The sequence below is a fragment of the Caretta caretta genome, chromosome 14 (assembly GCF_965140235.1).
Source record: "Caretta caretta isolate rCarCar2 chromosome 14, rCarCar1.hap1, whole genome shotgun sequence".
Classification (NCBI taxonomy): Eukaryota; Metazoa; Chordata; order Testudines; family Cheloniidae; genus Caretta; species Caretta caretta.
In genome coordinates, this window is record NC_134219.1 from 35,345,234 (window position 1) to 35,359,229 (window position 13,996).

The 13,996-nt window shown below is 55.5% G+C and overlaps 1 protein-coding gene across 4 annotated transcripts; it reads left to right on the top strand.

Moving 5' to 3' along the window:
- The first annotated feature begins 430 nt into the window (after window positions 1-430).
- On the top strand, window positions 431-13,796 carry LOC142069088 (C-type lectin domain family 2 member D-like). Of its 4 annotated transcripts, none has more exons than XM_075119430.1 (6): window positions 431-566; window positions 6,750-7,000; window positions 7,578-7,676; window positions 9,357-9,544; window positions 10,272-10,375; window positions 11,982-13,796. In XM_075119430.1, the coding sequence occupies exons 2-6, from the start codon at window positions 6,904-6,906 to the stop codon at window positions 12,133-12,135; spliced, it is 642 nt and encodes a 213-aa protein (XP_074975531.1). In that variant the 5' UTR covers window positions 431-566; window positions 6,750-6,903; the 3' UTR covers window positions 12,136-13,796. The 4 variants fall into 4 exon arrangements, with proteins under 4 accessions (XP_074975531.1, XP_074975534.1, XP_074975532.1 ...); XM_075119433.1 differs by having other exon boundaries at window positions 11,635-12,087; XM_075119431.1 differs by lacking the exon at window positions 431-566 and adding an exon at window positions 4,798-4,980.
- Window positions 13,797-13,996: the final 200 nt, after the last annotated feature.

The window sequence follows — 13,996 nt, forward strand, 5'->3', positions numbered from 1 at the left end:
GTGTATGATCTGCATGCTCTGGTCCTCTTTGGCTTCTGGCAACCAGCAAGCAAGAAGTAGCCATGAACCAGGAGGCTCCTATCATGGCTCTAAATCACGTGCTTGACCCCCTGGGTCCTTTACTGCCGTGGCAGGTTGTTAGACACTGCAATGGCCCATGCTGTCTGTTCCCTGCTGCACGCGTAGGAGGGGTAAATTAAAGAGCTCGGTCCCCTTTAAGGGATTTGGCGTGCTTTGTGCTAATCTGATCAGTGTCATTACAAATGTCCCGCCACGCCAGTAAAGTTTCATTCATTTCAACAGCGGATATAGTTACGGCTCTTGGTGCCTTGTCCAATCCAGGATCAGGATGCTAATATAGTATATGGCCACGCCCCTGTGTATATTGCAGTCCCCTTGCGGCTGGCTTTTTTCCCGGGTTTTTCCTTGCACTAGCAATGGGGGAAGACATGATGTGTGTGAAGAGGGGAGTTTGGGCTCCCCCCTCTGCTAATGCACAGAGAGGGGGACATGGAGCAGGGACCTGACCTGCAAGGAGTGCTGCAGCCATGGAGTCCCTGCACGAGGTAAGCTGTGATCTTCCTACGTAGCAGTGGCTTGTGAAACTGACTCCCAACCCCCTGCTCTGCAAAGGGGGACACGGGCTTGGGTGGAGATCAGAGGTTATTTGGGAGACCCTGATATTGCAGCAGCCCTATTGTTGTTTTTACAGCCCCCAAAGGTGGGCTAAAGGGCCTCCCAGGACACATGAATGATGTACTATTATTTGCAGATTTAATAATTTTATTAAGATGATGTTGAAGTAAAAAGAAAACGGTACAGAGTTTAAGCATAGAAGTTTCTGGTGATCAGGGAATAAAGTACAGATTATCAAGGGGTGCGAAATTCGGTTTAGGAACAGATGGCGTAAGGAATACGTAATCTGCAATCTCACCGATTGAGGGTAAAAGTTTAACGGGTCAAAGTACAGACATTGAGATATGGGGGTATATTATTCATATAATGGCTATGTTCAGGTGTGGAGTATAATGAGTGGATACGATGATGAGGATGGATTTACCCTCATTTGGTGGGATTTAATGTTCAGTGATTTATGGTTCCCAGCAGAACAGAGTCCCATTGTGCTCGGTGCTGTATCTGTATGTAGTGAGAGACTGTCTCTGCCCTGAAGAGCTGTGCTAGGTGCTGTAGAGACACTTAGTTAGAACTGCATGGTCTCTACCCTGAAGCTGGTATGATCCAGTTTCACATGTGTCACCAGGAAAGGGATGAACAAAATACCTGAAAGGAGGATAGGTGTGTTACTGCCTCAGTTTCCATAGATACAGGTTTTTTAGGTCTACTTCTGAGTCCTCAGCTTGCCTAATCCCTATGGTATATCACAGCCCCAGTGCATGAAATGCAGCCACCTCTGGGTTGGGGCAGCTGGCAATAGCCATGCAGCAACGTTGCCCAGGGATTGCTTGCCAAGTACTGAAATATAACTGCCTCTGGGGTTGGGTGCAGCAGCTGGTTGACAGCCATATAGTAACAATGCGCAGCGATCGCTCATCCAGTGCCGAAATGCAGCCATCTCTGGGGTGGGACTCATCAAATGTTTAAATGTATATCAACATTTTTGCAAACATTTTTAGTTGCATTTTTTCACTTAGAACAAACTCAGGTTTTGGGTTAAAGGGGGTGGAGGCATGGAAGAGAGTATGTAGTGAACAAAAGATTGATTTTAAAAGTGTCAGAACAATATTGTGAAACCAGGAAATTCCTATAGTCTTGACAATCTTTCAGGAAAAACCCTTGCATTCCAAAAATAGTCCCTTTTCTACAGACAATCCTTCCTTTGGAAAAGATTTCCAACCGTCTCTAGAAATCGCTCCCAGGTCAGTGTCTCTCTGAGTGTGGGGTGCACTCATTTGCCCTCCCCTTCCCCTGGGGCTGTGTATGAAGCACTCGTTAGAGGGGTACAGAAGAGGTATAAATGAAGAGGATTAGGTCTTTAGGAATACACATGTGGAGGGTGTGGGGGGACAGAGATATGACTGATTGTATTGTCCTGAAGCAGTGCACAGCTTCCAAAGATTTGGTGAATGCTTCTCTGGGGGAAGCAGTGAAACTGACGACACTGCAGAGTGCTGTCAGTTGCACAAGGATAAAATGGAGAAATGTTGTGTGTTTTTAACCTCTTTCAATCAGTGGGCTCTTAAAGGTTGCAAATAATGTCTAGCTCAACCAGAAGTTAGGGGCTTGAGGTCGGAGTCTCCCAGGCATGGTCTTTACTGCAAAAGTGTGTTTACACGGAGATAGCTAACTTGATGTACAATCCTAGTGGAGACAAGGCACCGGTGGCTTTAACCTCTGTGTCACTTGTCCAGGTAAATTCCAGGCTGAGCATATAGCATTCCCGGACTAGCTACATCAAGGTAAAAGACACCTCTCCCTCACCTCTACTAGTAGTTTACATTGAGTTAGCCAGCTGAATGTAAACACATACTTTTTGAGCTGGGAGGTTGATTTTTTTTGTTTTTGTTTTGCTGCTTTTTGGTGGTGGGGGGGGAGGGCACTGAAGCCATAATAGTGGCATTCTCTAGCCTGTGTTATTTGTATTACTGTAGCACATAGAAGCCCCAGTCATGGATCAGGACCCGATTGTGCTAGGTGCTGTACAAAATAGTACAAAAGACAGTCCCTGCCCCAAAGAGTTGACAATCTAAGTATAAGACAAGAGACAGATGGAAACAGACAGACAGACAGGGGAGTGGAAGGAAATAATGAGACTGTATTAGTCGGTATGATAGGCAGTGGTCTCAGCACCCCAGGAGACAGGCTGTTGAATTTTTGGTAGACCTCAGGGCAAAGAAGAGCTTTGATTTGGGAATTGGAGATGGATAATGAGGTAGGTTTGCAAATGTTTAAGGGGCTCTCCTCCCGAGCATGAAGGGCATGTGGCAGAAAGCACGAATGGGGTTGTCTGAAAATTTAACAAGTGGGTGTTGCTGGCAGCATGGACCAATTGGAGGTGGGAGTCAACCCCTTGGTAGAGTGAATGAGATATGTCAGGCTGGGAGAGGACAGTACGGGAAGGGCCTTGAAAGCGAAGACAAGCAGCTTCTGTTTGATGCAATAGAGAAGGGGGAGCCAGTGGAGGGATGCAAAGAGGGGTGACATGGTGAAAGCAGCGGACTAGGAGAATGATCTTTGCAGCTTGCAGCAATATTCTGAATGGATCTGAGCTGGGCAAGAGGGAGAAGAGAACCATGTGGCGGTAACTGAGATGTGATGTGATCAGAGCCTCGATGGGAATTTTAGCTGTGTGGATGGAGAGAAAAGGCTGTATCTTAGAGATGTTATGCAGGAAAACTCCACAAGACTTAAGCACAGCCCTGGATGTGAGGACCTAGAGCAGAGGTGGGCAAAGAACGGCCCGCGGGCCACATCCGGCCTGCGGGACTGTCCTGCCCGGCCCCTGAGCTCCCGGCAGGGGAGGCTAGCCCCCGGTCCCTCCCCTGCTGTCCCCCCGCCCCTGCAGCCTCACCTCACTGAGCCATCAGCGCTCTGGCCCGCTGCTGCTACCGGGCGGTGGGGCTGCGAGCTCCTGCTGCTCTGAGCAGCATGGTAAGGGGGTGGGGGGGGTTGGATAAGGGGCAGTCAGGGGACAGGGGGCAGTTGGATGGGGTGCAGTTTCTGGGGTGGGCGGTCAGGGGATGGGGAACGGGGGGGTTGGATAGGTGTGGGATTCCCGGGGGGGGGCTGTCAGGGAGCAGGGGTGTGGAGAGGGGTCGGGGCACTCAGGGTACAGGGGTTGGTTAGGGGATGGGGTCCCAGAGGGGGCGGTTAGGGATGGGGGTCAGTCAGGGGGCGGGAAGTGGGAGGGGGCGGATAGGGGGTGGGGGCCAGGCTACTTGGGGAGTCACAGCCTTCCCTACCCAGCCCCCCATGCTGTTTTGCAACCCCGATGTGGCCCTTGGGCCAAAAAGTTTGCCCACCCCTGACCTAGAGAGAGGTGTAGTGGAAGATGACAGGTTATGGGCCTGAGTGACAGGCAGGATGCTGGCGTTGTCCACAGCGATGGAGAAAGGAGGCAATAGAGAGGGCTTGGCCAGGAGGGGAGAGATAGAGAGCTCTGCTTTAGCCATGTTGGGCTTGAGCTGACAGCTAGGTAGGCACAAGGAGATGCCCCAGAGACAGGCTGAGGTGTTCATTTGGCCAGCAGGAGATGGGGCTGGTGCAGAGAGGCAAATGGGTGAGTTGTCAGCATCGAGAGGGGAGTTGAATTTGTGTTTACAGAGGAGACAACCCAGAGAGGAGGGGCAGAGGGAGAAGAGAACAGAAGAGGGAGGCTGGCCATAAACCATGTCACATTTACTGGTGTTTTTTTTTTTTTCAAGACCTCCCCCCTCCTTGTAACACATTGTTACACCGAAACAAACCTTTGAGGACCCTCCCCACCCCATGTGTTTATATACTATTTGGTCAGCCCCAGGGGACCAAGGACAGAGCCTGTGGAAGGGCCCCAGAGATGGAAGGAGGGGGAAGCAGCGATCAGAGGGTCGGGCGAGCAGGGGAGGGCAGAGGGAGGACAAGGTTTCAGGAGGAGGGCGGGCAGGGCGGGCAGGCCAGGGAGGGCGAGGACTGAGCCCCGATCGGAGCTTTGCCCGGGGCCAGGCGGGACGCCGCTCGGGCACCAGGCCAGCCCGGGAGAGAGGGGGAAGGTTTGTCTGGAGCGGAGTGGCTGGGAGTCCAGTGGTTAAATGGAGCCGGGGCTGAGGGCGGGGATCGGCCGCTGTTGTGACACCCGGGCACGGACGTTTCCGCTGTTCAGACCCACGTGGAAACGAAGCTGGTGCAGTGGTCACAGGGAAGCCGGTTGCTCTTCGGCCGCTCTGTGGCTGCGAACTCACCCGGCGCGATCCAGCTGCGAGCCTGCCTGGCTGCTGGGACCTCAGCTCCTTCCCCCGGCTGCGGCGCCGGGCGCAGTTCCTGCGGGTGAGACGCTCCGGGTCCCAGGGGTCCCTGCCCTGGCCGCGGGTGGGTGGGTGCTGCTGGCTGCTCGGTGGTGGCTCGCTCGCTGCGCGGCGGGATTTCCGGGCCGGTTCCAGCCACAGCCGGGCTGGGGCGAGGGGGGACCGCGGGCCCGAATGCGGGGGGGGGGGCTCGGCGGGAGCCCGGAGGGGGAGGGGCTGGGGACCGAATGGGCAGGGGGAGGGCTTGGGACCGGAGGGCTGGGGCTCGGGGCTGGGGCCCGAATGCGGGGCGGGGCTCAGGCGGGGGGGAGGGCAGCGCGGCGGCGGGGCCCGGTTCGTGGCCGAAGGGCGGGGATTCTGGGCAAAAGGGGGGTGATTCGGGGGGCGGGCCCCGGGCCGAAGGGTGCGGGGGGGAGGTTCACATGTGTCACCAGTCAAGGGATGAACAAAATACCTGAAAGGAGGATAGGTGCCTCAGTTTGCATATATACAGTTTTGGAGGTGGGAGTCAACACCTTGGGACGGTGAATGAGAGATGTCCGGTTGGGAGAGGACAGTACGGGAAGGGCCTTGAAAGCGAAGACAAGCAGTTTGTGTCGGATGCAATCGAGAAGGGGGAGCCGGGTTAAATGGAGGCGGGACTGAGGGCGGGGACTGGCCCTTGTTGTGATGAAACTTGGGAACCGAAGTCTCAGCTGTTCTCTTAGGTCGGCTCTGATTGGCTGCAAACTTAGCAGGTAACGGGGTCGAGCCTGGCTGGTGGGACCTCAGCTCCTTCCCCCTGCTTCGGCGCCGGGCGCTCTTCCCGCGGAGTGAGACGCTCCCGGTCCCCGGGCCGGTGGGTGCTGCTGGCTGCTCGGCGGTGGCTCGCTCGCTGCGCGGCGGGGTTTGCGGGCTGGTTCCAGCCACAGCCGGGCTGGGGCGAGGGGGGCCCGCGGGCCCGAATGGGGAGGGGGCGGGCCGGGGACCCGGAGGGGGAGGGGCTGGGGACCAAATGGGGCGGGGCCGGAGGCCCAGAGGGGGAAGGGACCGAATGGGGAGGGCTCGGGGCCAGAGCCCGAATGGGGAGCGGGGCTCAGGGCTGGGGACCGGAGGGGGAGGGGCCGGGGACTGGAGGGGGAGGGGCTGGGGCCCGAATGGGTGGCGGGGCTCGGGCTCGGGGCTGGGGACCGCATGGGGGACGGGGCTCCGAATGGGGGCCGAGCTCAGGTGGGGGCTAGGGACCAAATCGAGGCGGGGCTCCGAATGGGGGGCGGGGCTCGGGGGGTGCCTGGGGACCGCATGGGGAGGGCAGGGCGGCGGCTGGTCCTTGGCCGAAGGGCAGGGATTCTGTGCCAAAGGGGGACGATTTGGGGGGCGGGCCCCGGGTCGAAGGGCGGGGGGGTCGGGAGAGCCCCCCCCAGGAAGGGAAAGGAGGGGCTGGGCAGAGGAGCGCAGGACACTGGTTCAAGTCCTGTCCTTCAAGGAGGGGGCTGGGCCAGGGACAGGGCTGTTTTGAGTCCCATCCCCACCCCTTCTGATATCCGACTCACACTTACTTCCAGGAGGATTGTGTGTGTGAGGAGGGTCTTCTCCCCCACCCCCAAGTTGAGTGCCTGTCACGGGTGAGCGGGGCCTGTAGCAGATCAGGTCTCTGAGGCCCTGGGGGGCGGAGGGGCCGATGGGAGTGAAGGGGTTTTAATCATCATGGCACCACCTCTGGCAGGGGGTTGGGCTGCTGGGCAGGGAACGAGAACCACAAATCGCCTCCCCCACCCCTGACCTGTCCTGCTTGGTCCATCTCGGTTTCAGATTGGCTGGAGAGCTTGGAGCAGGGACGGGGAGCCAGGGCCAGGACCTGTGCCTCGGCTTTGCTGCTGCCAAATCGGACTCACTCAGACCGAGAGGAGCCGACCCCAGCCCAGCACCTGCTGCAGCGTCTGTGGCCTGAGTGTCACTGAGAGAGATGATGGGGCCAGCAGCTAGGGCTGCTGAGAGCGAAGACCCGCTGCAGGAGTTGTGTGTTAATGGCAATGGACACCGGGAGACTGGAGAGAACCCAGGTAATGGGGCATCTCTGCCTGGGAGCAGGCTGGAGAGAGACACTGAGACTGCCTGGGGTGCTGGAAGGGGGCATGGCCCTCCCACTTTTTGTCACTGGCCCTGCCCCTCCCCCTTCTCTTCCCCCTGAGGTCCCCCCCCACCCCGCCTCTGGCTGGCAGCTGGAGTCCAGGCAGTTGCAGGGAGCCGTGGATGACCCTCCACTTGCCTGGGGTGGGGGGCCAAGAGCAGCCCCTGGTCCGTATCCCTTCCCCCAGGCTCCCTGCCCAGAGCAGGTGCAGGGTCTGTAGTTCCCCACAGCTGCGGCTCTAACCATGGCCCGGCTGCTGCTCTGAGGCCCTGCTACCCAGCCAGAGCCGGATCTTGGTAACAGCCCCAGGGCAGCTCTGGGGAGCCATGGACCCTCCGTCTGCCCTTGGGGGTGAGGGGGGGTCTGCCTGACCCTCCGGGCTCCTCTCCCAGAGCGTCTGAGGGAAGGAGCAATCGACAGAACGGTGCATGTTCCAGGGCAGCTCCAGCCCCGGTGCTGTCAGTGAGACGTGTCCTCCCAGCCCTGCCTGACGGGTCTTTCTGTTTCAGACCCTCCTTGGAACTGCCAGAAAAGTCCAACCTGTGGAGTTGTGGTTGCACTGATAGTTGTATCGTCTGCTTTGATCGCTGCCATCATTGCTCTGGCAGGTGAGTTCCCAGCTTCCGCCCTGCTCCCTTCCCCTCCATCTACGATCTCCGTGCATCCCATTCCCAGTGACCTACCACGGTCCCTCTCTCCTCCCGGCCTGTCTGGCTTCTGCCCCTGGGACAGAGGATTCCTGGGGAATGTTCCTCCCCGACCCTCCTCCTGCTCCCTCCCAGACCCCTGCACCTGGGCACTCTCTGTGTCGGGATGATCTGACTGACATTAGCCCCCCCAGCCCATCTCTGAGCACTTTGGGTCCAAGTCACCTTTGCCACGCACCGTGAAGCAGTCCCTGTCCAGGGTATCCAGTGGGACAGGGTGCAGTGCAATGCTGAGCCCTTTGCCTTCCCTGTGTTGCTCTGAGGTTACCAGCCTGGCCTTCCTGGATCTTCAGGTCACGCCTGTGGCCGGGCGGCAGGTGCTGCCGTGTTATTGAAAGGAGCCGTAGAGCTCAGTCTAGACCCCTCCACCAGCGCAGTGTGGAAACCCCCCAATCGCTGAGCGTGGCTATGAAGGCTCCCGTAGCACCATTCGCTCCCCCCGGCTGCACAGACGGCGTGTGCTCGTGCAGAGGGCTTCTGTTTGCCGTGAACATGAACCCTGCTGTATCCCCCCGTCGTCTGGGGCAGGGGGTGCTGGAGACTGTCGGGGGTGGGATTTCTCTATTGCCCTGGGATCTGATCACTGGGCCCCAGGAGGGTTTAGCAGCTGGCAGAGGGGATTGAATCCAGGTCTGTCTGCATTAGGAATCCTCTGTGCCGATGTCATGACATCCGTGCCGTTGAATTGGGGCAAACCGCTAAAGGAGACGCACCACACTGGTGCACAAAGGAGCTTGCCTTGGTGCAGTTCGCTGCAGGAAGTTACCAGAGCGAGCCGCACTGCTCCAGCGCATCTCCAGGAGGTGTTTGCCCTGATGTCACTGCGTCACTGTGATTATACGGGTGCAGATTGCTCGGATACAGAGGTGAATTAAGTTCCATCATTCCTGGCCCACAGTGCAACAGGTCACTTCCCGTGGCTGTGGTTTCTGTCGCCCCCTTGTGGCTTTCATGTCCCTGAGTGAAAGTTCCCACCTTCTTCTCAGTTGTTCACCTGCTGTTTGTTGTGAGGTTGAACGTCCAGCTGTTGATCTTGTGCCTGGGGTGAAATGCTCTGAGCTGTGTCAGTCCCTCCCAGGCTGGGAGTGTCCCTGGAATCCTTCTTGCCAGGCAAATTTACTGTGACAAACGTCTCCCTCACCCTGCGTCTGATTGCCGTGGACCAGCCCCAGCTGGGGGTCCCAGTAGGCTTGGCAGGCCGGTCAATTGACTGCCTGTTTGACCTCAGTCAAATAATGTCAAATACTCCAGCAAGAGCCCTGGGGGTAGGAGGCAGCATGATTTTTGAATGCGTCTTGGAGCCTCACTTGTGTTTTTCAGAACTTGGTTTCAGTGTTTCACTTTTTAATCTGAATTAAAATAACTCAGTTCATTAATTTTTTTAAAATTAGGCATAAGTATCTACCTTAAGCTAAACCTACTGGAGACAATGACGTCTTGCTCTTTTTTTGTTACTGTTCTGATAAATTGGTATTTTAAAATATTTGACCATTGTTTTTTTTTATGACACATTTGAGGTACCAGTCAAATGCCCAATTCTAAGTGCAACTCTTACCCTCCATGTGACTGTCTCATTCTCAGTGCTGGCATCTAAGCTTTCATCAGCTGATCTGTGCCCCCCTGCTGGCCCTGCTTGCCCAGACGGCTGGATGGGATACCGAGGGAAATGCTACTATTTCTCAGAGAGGGAAGGGAGCTGGACCGACAGCCAGAGCCGCTGCTCTGCACCGGGTGCCTCCCTGGCTGAGATCGACAGTGAGCAGGAAATGGTGAGAGACTCTCGAATTGCCAGACACTGGCCTTGGCTCAGTGGCGGCTGCTACAGTAGGACCTGGGCTCTGCCCCCTCCCGTGCTGGGACGCCAGAGTGAATGAACTTCCAGCGGCTGAACGCCAGCCCTGGCTGGGCCCAGGGCCCTACTGTCTGTGTGTGATCACGAGGATTGGCCATTCTCAGCTTCCCCCTCCCAAATAGGGAGACAGCCCCTCTCTAGGGCAGGGCTGGCTCAGGCATCTACTGGCTGCGGGAGTGGGACTGAGAACCCAGCCAGTGCTCCTGTTTGGGGGAAGGGAAAGGAGCAGCCAGGTGAGGATGTGGGGGGTGGGGTGGGGGTGGGAACCTGTCACATTGACCCCTCCCACTTCAACTTGACTCACTCCCTCCTCCTACCCTGTTGTGGTGAGTGGGGGCTGCTCTGTGAGAAGAGACGTCTCTGCAGAGAGTTCAGACCCAGCAGCTGCCCCCAGCCCAGGGGGACTTGGGGTGTGGGTGACTGGGAGCACTGGGGCGGGGCTGCTGTGTGCGGTGGGAGGGTTAAGACTGCCCGGGTGGTCTTGTGCTTTGCAAGAGGGAGGGGAAAATCCCCCCCCCCCCGAAAATAAACTGAGCGCCCTTCAATATGCGACTGGGATTCTCTGCAGCACAGAGCCCTGGAGGGGCGGTGGGGGGAGCACGGGAGGGGGGGCTGATACCTGCTGTCCCTCGGCTTTCTTTAAGGCGTTCCTGCTGCGCCATAAGGGTGTCTATGACCACTGGATCGGCCTCCGGAGGGAGCCGGGTCAGCCCTGGACATGGGCCAACGGCACCGAATTCAACCACCTGTGAGTCTCTCTCGCCCCTCTGGACTAATCCCCTGGGCTTGGGGTTCTGGTGTCTGAGCTGTTTGAGCTCAGGTAGATCCACCACTCAGTGCTGGTGAAACAACCAGACACGACCCTGGTCCGTTCACGTCCTGCGTGTATCGGAGACCGATGGGAGCCGGCGTGTCCCTGAACTCTCGGCTCCTCCCCGCAGCACGGAGCTGGGCCGGAGACAGAGCCCGCCATAGCCAGAGGTGCCCTCGCAGCGCGCTGGGATTTCAGCTGGGACACTCGCTGTTCTCCCCCAGCCCTCTTCAGCAAGGTCCCTGGGGTGTCTGACCCCCCCGGGGAAAGGAGGCAGCAGGGAGCTCAGGTTAACAGTGGCTGCTAGAGAGGGCAGCATGCCGAGCAGTGCATGGCAGGTGTAGGTCCCGCTGGGGATTGCAGCCGGCAGGTTTGAGTGACTTGGCTGGTGAGGCCTCTGAATCCGCAGCAAGGCACCGATGTTAAAGGAGCCTGCGGTTCACAGGTGCTGGATGCCTGGGGCTCCCACTAGAACGGGGTACAGTAGTGATGGCTGCCCAGCCAACACCCCGCGATGGGTTTCAGTGGGCTCCAAGTGTGATCACAAAACCTTGAGCCCGGAGCAGGGTTTGAACCCCGGAATTCAGCACTAGAAGCATGAGCCTCTGCCATAGGAGCGAAAGAATCCACTTCTTTAACTGAACCCCCCCCCGATTGATAAAGCTCTTATGCAGGCCAGCCATTAGAGGGGGATGGAGACCCCCCACTTCCCTGGTCAGGGTTACTTTAGTACTTTGAAAACTCAGGCTGTTATGGCGCTGGGTCAGGGCTCCCCAATGGACAGTCTCCATTCTGCTGTATTGGACCCAACCTTTGGATCCCACCTGCTTCCAGCCTCACTGGGTCTGAATAGCCTCCAGACCCTGTCCCGAGTTTGGGCCTCTATGGCCCTCTCCTGGGGTACAGACTCCCTGTCTGGTTCCCTCCTTAGGAGGTGGGATCCTGCAGATCATCTGCTGTAGGACCCAAAACCAGGTCTGAACCCTCCCAAACCTCCCGAGAGGCATGTTGTCCCTAGAGCTCCACCCTCCACTCCAGATGAACTCTGGGAGGGTCACGTGAGGATTACAAACAAGGCACACATGCTTTCACAAAGGAACTTCTTCAACACTCTCTTTTCCCCCATCCCCAATGGAAAGCTCAAGAGTTATAGATCAATGGAAAAGGAAACCCCTGAATGCAATTTCCTCTTTCAGTGTCATCTTGGTTCTGCTCCGTGTGTTTCAAGGAAGTGAGATCCCTCCTGCCCCCCGCTTTTCCTGCTTGGTCGTCTGGTTCTGGTGATGGTCTGCCCCTCTTGTTAGAGGACCGGTCCCTTTTGACAATCAGTCTAACAAATTCTCTCCGTCCTGTTGGCCTAGAGGGTCACGAACAGTCAGCGGTTCTGCAAAGCCCCCGCTGTCCTGAGCTCTGCTCCTGAGGGGCTGGGAGAGTAGCTGCTCCGCACTCAGGCCTGCACTGTGGAGAACGGCTCCCCTGGCTGGGACTGGTGTGAAATGCCCGGCCTCTGCCTGACTGCAGCTCCCTGGCTTCTGTGTTGCAGGTTTCAGATAAGAGGAGGAGGTGACTGCGCGTATCTTAACAACAAGAAAGGGGTCAGCAGCTCACGGTGCTACATGGAAAGACGGTGGATCTGTAGCAAACCTGAGGTGTATGTGATGGGAAAAGAGACTGCACTGGAAGGGGGCTCGAAATGAGACTCCTAGAAGTGACACTGACCCAACTCACACCTACTTGAACGAGCCAAGTCCCCATTCGTCAGCCTGGCCAGGATCTCAAAATCAGGCAGCGGGGCCCTCAAGCATTAAGTGTGTCTCGTTTAAACTGTGGATTCTTCGTATGTGCCTTCTGCTCTTGAACCTTTAAACTCAGGGTCACATTGTCAAGCTTTTCTCTGCAGCTGAGAGGGAGTGATCTCATGAGAAGGATTCTCAGCCACACGCTGGGGAAATGAGAGAAGGGACTCCAGAACAGCATTTCTCAAATGCAGCCACCAGCTGATTGTTTTGCAGCCACAAGAGCCTCCAAAGTGCCCCAACAATCGCTGAGATGTTAAGTATTAAAGGTGCCTTCTAAATGCCATAAATCCTAATGCGCGCTCCCTTTTAAATAGTACCGTGCCAGCAGAGCTGAGCTACATCGGTGTGGTTTTCTTTGAAGTCGCAGTGTATTCTTTGGCTAAGAACATAAGAAGGGCCAGACTGGGTCAGAGCAAAGGTCCATCCAGCGCAGTATCCTGTCTGCCGACAGCAGCCAACGCCAGGTGCCCCAGAGGGAGTGAACCTAACAAGCAATGATCAAGTGATCTCTCTCCTGCCATCCATCTTCACCCTCTGACAAACAGAGGCTAGGGACACCATTCCTTACCCATCCTGGCTAATAGCCATTCATGGACTTAACTTCCATGAGTTTATCCAGTTCTCTTTTAAACCCTGTTATAGTCCTAGCCTTCACAACCTCCTCAGGCAAGGAGTACCACAGGTTGGCTGTGCGCTGTGTAAAGAAGAACTTCCTTTTATTTGTTTTAAACCTGGTGCCCATTAATTTCATTTGGTGGCCCCTAGTTCTTGTGTTATGGGAACAAGTAAATAGCTTTTCCTTAGTCACTTTCTCCGCACCACTCATGATTTTATAGACCTCTAATCACTGTTTACATCTCATGTTACTGTAGCTCTGTAAGTGGCTATGGGCCATCTCACTGTGTGATGTTTGGGTAGGTTGTGATTGTTCATGGAGGGGGAGGTGAAAGTTAAAAATGTGACTGGGTATCAGAAAGTATTTCAAATAATCTAGTGCCAGAAAATGACCTTGAATGTGACAGCAGGTGGCTCCTCTGGGACCTTCTGCAAAGAAAAGCAAAACAGAGAAAGAAAAAGGAACACTTCAGCACCAGGGGGAAAGGCAGTTTCCTGTGTTTCTGAAGCTATCCGATTCCGTTTCTGAGCAAGTTGCAGTGTGAGAGAGAAATTCATCAAATTGAAACGTATGTCGTGCTACGTCCCTACAGCACTCGTGCAAGGGAAGTTGAACCAAATTACCATGGTGAGCTTCAGAGGCGCAAGCTGTTAAATGATGCAAAAACCAAGCTGAAAAGACAAATGGCTCAGATTTTGTTTCAGAGTAACAGCCATGTTAGTCTGTATTCACAAAAAGAAAAGGAGTACTTTTCTCAAACTCACTCTCCTGCTGGTAATAGCTCATCTAAACTGACCACTCTCCAAGTTTAAATCCAAGTTAAACCAGAACATCTGGGGGGGGGAGGTAGGAAAAAACAAGAGGAAACAGGCTACCTTGCATAATGACTTAGCCACTCCCAGTCTCTATTTAAGCCTAAATTAATAGTATCCAATTTGCAAATGAATTCCAATTCAGCAGTTTCTCGCTGGAGTCTGGATTTGAAGTTTTTTTGTTTTAAGATAGCGACCTTCATGTCTGTGATTGCGTGACCAGAGAGATTGAAGTGTTCTCCGACTGGTTTATGAATGTTATAATTCTTGACATCTGAATTGTGTCCATTTATTCTTTTACGTAGAGACTGTCCAGTTTGACCAATGTACA